Source organism: Apteryx rowi, unplaced genomic scaffold, assembly GCF_003343035.1.
Source record: "Apteryx rowi isolate R43461 unplaced genomic scaffold, aptRow1 scaffold_80, whole genome shotgun sequence".
NCBI lineage: Eukaryota > Metazoa > Chordata > Aves > Apterygiformes > Apterygidae > Apteryx > Apteryx rowi.
This window is the reverse complement of record NW_020451094.1, coordinates 1,665,033-1,670,484: the sequence shown is the minus strand read 5'-3', so window position 1 is coordinate 1,670,484 and position 5,452 is coordinate 1,665,033. Positions and strand designations below refer to the sequence as shown.

The window sequence follows — 5,452 nt, the reverse complement described above, 5'->3', positions numbered from 1 at the left end:
AGTGTCTTGGAAGCTTTTCGCTGGTCGCACTGACATTTCTCGGAAGGGAGCCCGTCCCGCAGGCGCTGGCTGAGAAGTGGCTGTTCTTTCTGTTCTGTGACTCAGAGATGCCCTTCCTGCATTTCTGCACGTTATTTTAAGGAAATACACACTTTTGAGTGTGGTCGACACACACACGGACTCTCTAGCCACCTTTCTTCAGGAAAAAAGAAGTAAGCATAAATCTGAGTATTCGGTATTTGTGGTGTTCACCTCTGAGCTGACTCAGGCTATTCATCACTTTAATAAGCTGGCTGCACATTTTTTCTGTTCCTGTATGGTGTTGCCACCTACCAGTAAGTTGTGTAAATTACTGCCAGTACACAAAGCTGAAATTGCAATGACTGGCTTCAGCCTCTGGCTTGCTGCAGAGGCCGTGTGGTCCTTCTCAGCAGTGTCCCTTTGAAGGGCATCATGCCCAAAGAATTCAGATTTGGGAATCATGTGAGTTTCTCTTTGACCTGCCCTGCTTTTCTCCTCTTTTGTGAGCACATCTTCCTTTCCACACTGCTCTACACCACGTRTTTTTCTGCCAGGAAAAGCAGAGAGACTGATTGCCCCCACGCTGCCTGGTTTCCTTGCAGTTGTGTAGCTCCAGATGCCTGATCCTCCTCGGTGATCACCGCAGTCTGATAACCTCCCTGGCTGCAGCGTGCGCGCAGAGCTGTGCAAAGGCATTTTGCTGTAGATGAGATGTATGGGGGAAATGAATGCTATGTAATTTGTGTTTAAAAAAAAAAAAAAAAAAATTGAATATGGATGCTTTTCAGTGCTGCTTGTTGAATGTCCTTTGCAGGATGTATTGAGGGTCTGGTAGGAAAATAAAATTCCATCCTCCAAATTTTACAAAATTGTCTTGAATGATTTTTGCAACATGTTTGTATTAGATATTTTTTTTAATGGGGAATTGTTATGAGGACATTACCATGGGAGAGGGGCATGTGGAGACACCAGGGGAGGTAAGGCTGCAAGTGGCATGAAAAACATCAGTGTCAGAAGCTCCATCTGTGGCAATTTGCCCAAGGCCAGTCTGTGGCGGCAGTGCCTGTGATGGGTAGAGCTGTGCTGATTTGCTTCCGAGYGTTTCCATGCTCACTTGGGGCGAGCCCCAGGGTTGGCTGAGCTGTGCAGCTGCGAATGATTTGGGCTGGAGCTCGCTGGGAGCTGCTGAACAACCTGTAACTTGCTGGAGGCTGGGAACACCGTCCACACGTGCGAGCCTCGCGGCACACAGCCTCCTGCCTGGGGTGGGCACGCTGCTCCAGCGTAAAACAGCTCGCTGGAAACAGCCCAGGGCCTTACCCAGAGCAGAGCAGATTTTTCTCACCTGGCTGCTGCGAGGCCATGACACTTGGTATATCCCACTCTCCTACCTGACTTGTAGTAATTTTCTTTTTCCCCCACTTTTGATGCTGGTTTCAAGTTTTTCTCCTTGATTTGCCCTAAGTCACTTTTCTTTGAATACCTGCCCTGGATTTAGTAGCGTGGTACTAATCATAACTTGTGTAGCTTCTTGGTGAACTTGGGGGCTTCCCGTCTGTGTCCACTACAGAAGCTCATCAAACTCTGAAGCAGGATGTTGAAATAAGGTGGACCCTGAGGGGCAGGGAGAGTCTGCAGGGAAGCTCAAAGGGATGAGAGGGAAAAGTCTGTTCTGGGGAATGGGGTAATTATTGTAGGATTGGCTGGTGTATGTGATCAGCGGTAGCTGCTTGTGGGGCTGTGAAAGGTTCAGAGTAGTGGGAAAATCGGACAGTAACTGAGAGGGGAGGGAAACAACCAGTGGTTCTGAGAGACACGAGGAAAAAATGTGCCCAAGAACAGTGGAAATGAGAACTCCAAAGTTCAAGCTACAGCAAGGCTTGGTTAAGCAGTTAAGAGTTTGGGGGCTTATCCGTATCAAACCCGAGAACCTGCTGAAGTTTGTGAAGCTTGATAAAATGCTTTCTTGATACTTCTGGAGGAGACTTGAAAGGTAGGGCTGGAATATTCCCATGCATCTGCCAAATTGTAAAGTTGGCAGTAGTCGGTGTATGGAAAATTGCAGCGTGAATCATGTGTTTGTCCAATCCTTTTTATTGTAAACCTTTTAATTGCTTCTTTCAGATACCCATAAAAATAGAAGTGCCTGTTAAGGAGGGCCCTTATAAAATTTGTAATCTTTTTGAACGGCAGAAAAAAATAAATAGTATTCCAGGTTAAAAAAAAAAACAAGCTGAATATAGAACTGTGAGATTAGATGGCCTTATAAAAAGTACTTACTGGAGCACTCTAGCTTAAAAACTGTTTAGATTAAAATCAAATTTTATTGGCTGTTTGGTATGTGTATTTTTAATTTATGACTTTATTGTACTCTTAAAGGATGGGTTTTGCTGTTTTGTCTGCAGAAGAGAAACTTTAAAAATATTTTCCTGCTTCGTCACGCTGTGCAGTGTGATTTCTTTCTCTGATACTAACCTTTGCTAGAAGGTAGATTACTCATTTGCATGATGAAAGATATTTTCCATTTGTGTATAACAAAAAAAGCATCGGATATCAAGAATGTCATTGATGTGCTGCAAAACGGGCTGCAGGGCATGCTGAGGCCTCTCTGGGGAGGGGGCTGCTGGCTCGGGGGCTTGCTGAGCAGGCAGTTTTACATGCACCAAACCTAAATATTACCATGTTTTACCCATTTCTAGTTTTTCAAAGCAGGGATGACAAAATGGTTCAGGACCTCAGCCCGCCTTTCTGGAGGTAGGTCAGGTTGCCCGCAGTTGCTGCTCTACACTAACTGAACCAAGCGAGGAAGCGTCGGCCCCCCGGCCCCCTCCTGCACCCGTCTGCCTGGCGTTATCCTGAGCACCGGGGGAGGATTAGAGAAGCCCTGGGTTGCAGCTGGAGCGCGGGGTTAGGTGTGCTGGCACGGCACGCTGCATGATGCCCTTTAGAAATACGCAGCTCCGGGTGCTGTGTCGAGCTCCCTGTTGCGATGCCTCTCTCCGGGAATGGGGATCTGGTATTTGTGATCCGTCTGCGCAGCTAACGCCGACGCGCCACCCAGCCGGGCCAGATTTGTCCCCGTGTATGCTGACATCAGTGCTTTCCAAACGCTGAAGCTCTCGGTAGCTGAGGACAAATCTATAAATGTAACCTCCCTGGAAAAGGGCAAGACCAAGGCAATGTGAGGGAAGAGGGCGTCTTATAGCCCAAACTTCGCTGCTGAAGTCAGTGGGAATTTAGCTGTTGCCTGCAATGAAATCTGAGCTCAGACTTTTGATTACGCCAGCCCTCACCCTGGAGATGGCGCTTGCCTTTGTAGCGGCTTTCTTGAGAATGTTCTGTTCTCTCTGTGCTTATAGGATTTCTGTGTACATCAGCGGCAGCGAGATGTACAGAGGGCTATAACGTATGCAGCGAACATGCAGGATGGAAGATGATTTTTTCCATCTTGGTTACGTTATGTGTTGCAATAGCTGTGCTGATCTTATCTGAGTCCCTAGTGAGCAGTACTCACTGCACAGTATTTAAATCTGTATCTGCATTTTTCCAAAACGCTAGTCCTTGTTTATTCTTGTTATAGAGGAGACTTGGATGATAGGAAAAACATAGGAAAAATTGTCTGAAGGCTTTATAGCAGAGCCAGGAYGGGGGGGGATGTGCTTTAAAACGACAGTTCAAAGTATACATTAGAGTTATTTGAGAAATGTTTTCTGCTCACTGAACCCTTGTTATCTATGGCTAGCAGGAAAATAATGTTCAAAAGAAGGAATAAGATGTTGAGATGTATCTTTTCGCTCTGAATTACATTTTGCAAATTACACAGGGGCATTTTCATATATTTTCAGGGTTTTTTTTTAATTTGCAGCTCTGCAGTCCTGGTGCTGTCCATGAAATGGCTCATTTAAGTGTCAGAATAGGAGACCAGCAAAGAGCACCGACGTGCCGCTTCCCACAGCGCTGACTGAGCCTCTGCTCTCACCGCCGCTTTAGACTGCGTCGTCTTTGAGGCACAGGGACTGATAGGATTTTGTACAAAATAGCACAGAGGTGTCCAGCTACTGATGGAAGTGGTTTGCCTCTATATTATGCATTGTTAAATACTCATAATCATGCACAGAGTAGTAGGGCACTGTTTTCTAGATGAATAATACAATTGCCACTGATTTTTTTTTTTTTGGTATAAGAGAAGATGTTTACTCAAAGCCTTGGTCTAATTTAATTGTTGATCAAATTCTGCCTGTCTAGCTCCTTTTGTAACTTCAGTGGTATACAGTGTTTTTTAATAAACTGCTTGAAAGCCCACTGAAGTGAAGGTGTTGCTGTCTCGGGCTTTGTCCCCGTGGGCGCTGCTCACCCCGGGCTGCTCCTGAACGGCTGTTGTCCTTCACCCGCTACCAGTTTCCTGCTGTAAAGCTAAAAACATAAAGTCCAGATTTATTGCAAGAAGCTGTTTCTGGATCTAAATTTAGCACTATTGTGGATTAACACCAAGACTGGAGCAATTAAATGTTCAYTCTTTCCTAAATAGAAAGTAAAACTCATCCTAGTGCAAAAGGATCCTATTTCCCATAATGGCAAAATCCTCTTTGAGTAATGCATAAACTAGGTGCAGCTCTCTGAGTGCTTGTCATTCCCAGGCTTTAGGCACTTTTTGTTTTACATAAGCACCCATCTTAGTTTATAAAACTTCTAAAAATAGAYGTGAGATTTATCAAAAAGAGGATAAGCTGGGACGGTATGTCTGCTATAATGTTGCTGTTCTGTGGGCATTTGTCTTTGTCACAGTAAAACTGTAAAAAGCATGAATTTATGCACTGAGCAGTTGGTTCTGCTTCTACTTCTGCCCACTGATGTTTCAAAGTTTTAGTTTTTAAAGGTGACATACTTAACCGCGGGTGGGAGTAAGAGCAGCCGGTTCCCCAGGAGCTCTGGGCGGCTGTCCCGGCCGTGCCGCGTCCCGTTATCCTTCCTGAAAAGAGGAGCTGAACTGAGGCCTGTTAAAAACAGTCTGCCTTTTAAAGGACAGAACGCTCCTATCCCTTACATCCTTTGTCAACACAGAAAACAAACAGCTTGGCGGGAAGTGGTGTATTTTTAACAACCAAATTTTCTTGACAGATACTAACTGGATTACCCCATCCTGGTGAAAGAGAGATGATTAATCGTGTTTGAAGTTAACTAGGTGATGCAAAACACTGGCTCCATGTCTTGTTCAAATTGCAGTCTGTTTTGTTTTCCCTGCAAAGGCCGTATTTGCTAAACTGGGTGTGCGAGGGACATTAAACAATCAAGTCTGTTTGTTAAGTCTGGCCGTGGGCACTGTCTTTATCATATTATCTGTGTGTAACGCAGTCAACACACAGTCCTTTTGATGACTATTTAATCCGAGTTAATGAAACTCTCGAAGKGCCTAGATGGTATTAGTCAGACA

The 5,452-nt window shown here is 45.0% G+C and overlaps 1 protein-coding gene across 1 annotated transcript in view; it reads right to left on the bottom strand.

Annotated features, from left to right (window-relative positions):
• The window catches only part of RGS2 (regulator of G protein signaling 2), a 4,703-nt gene extending 3,318 nt beyond the window's left edge, over positions 1-1,385 (bottom strand). The window contains exons 1-2 of the mRNA XM_026089173.1: positions 1,367-1,385; positions 965-1,004 (exon numbers count right to left, since the gene is read on the bottom strand). Of these exons, the coding sequence (XP_025944958.1) occupies positions 965-1,004; positions 1,367-1,385 (59 nt within the window). The remainder of the gene's footprint in view (positions 1-964; positions 1,005-1,366) is intronic.
• Positions 1,386-5,452: the final 4,067 nt, after the last annotated feature.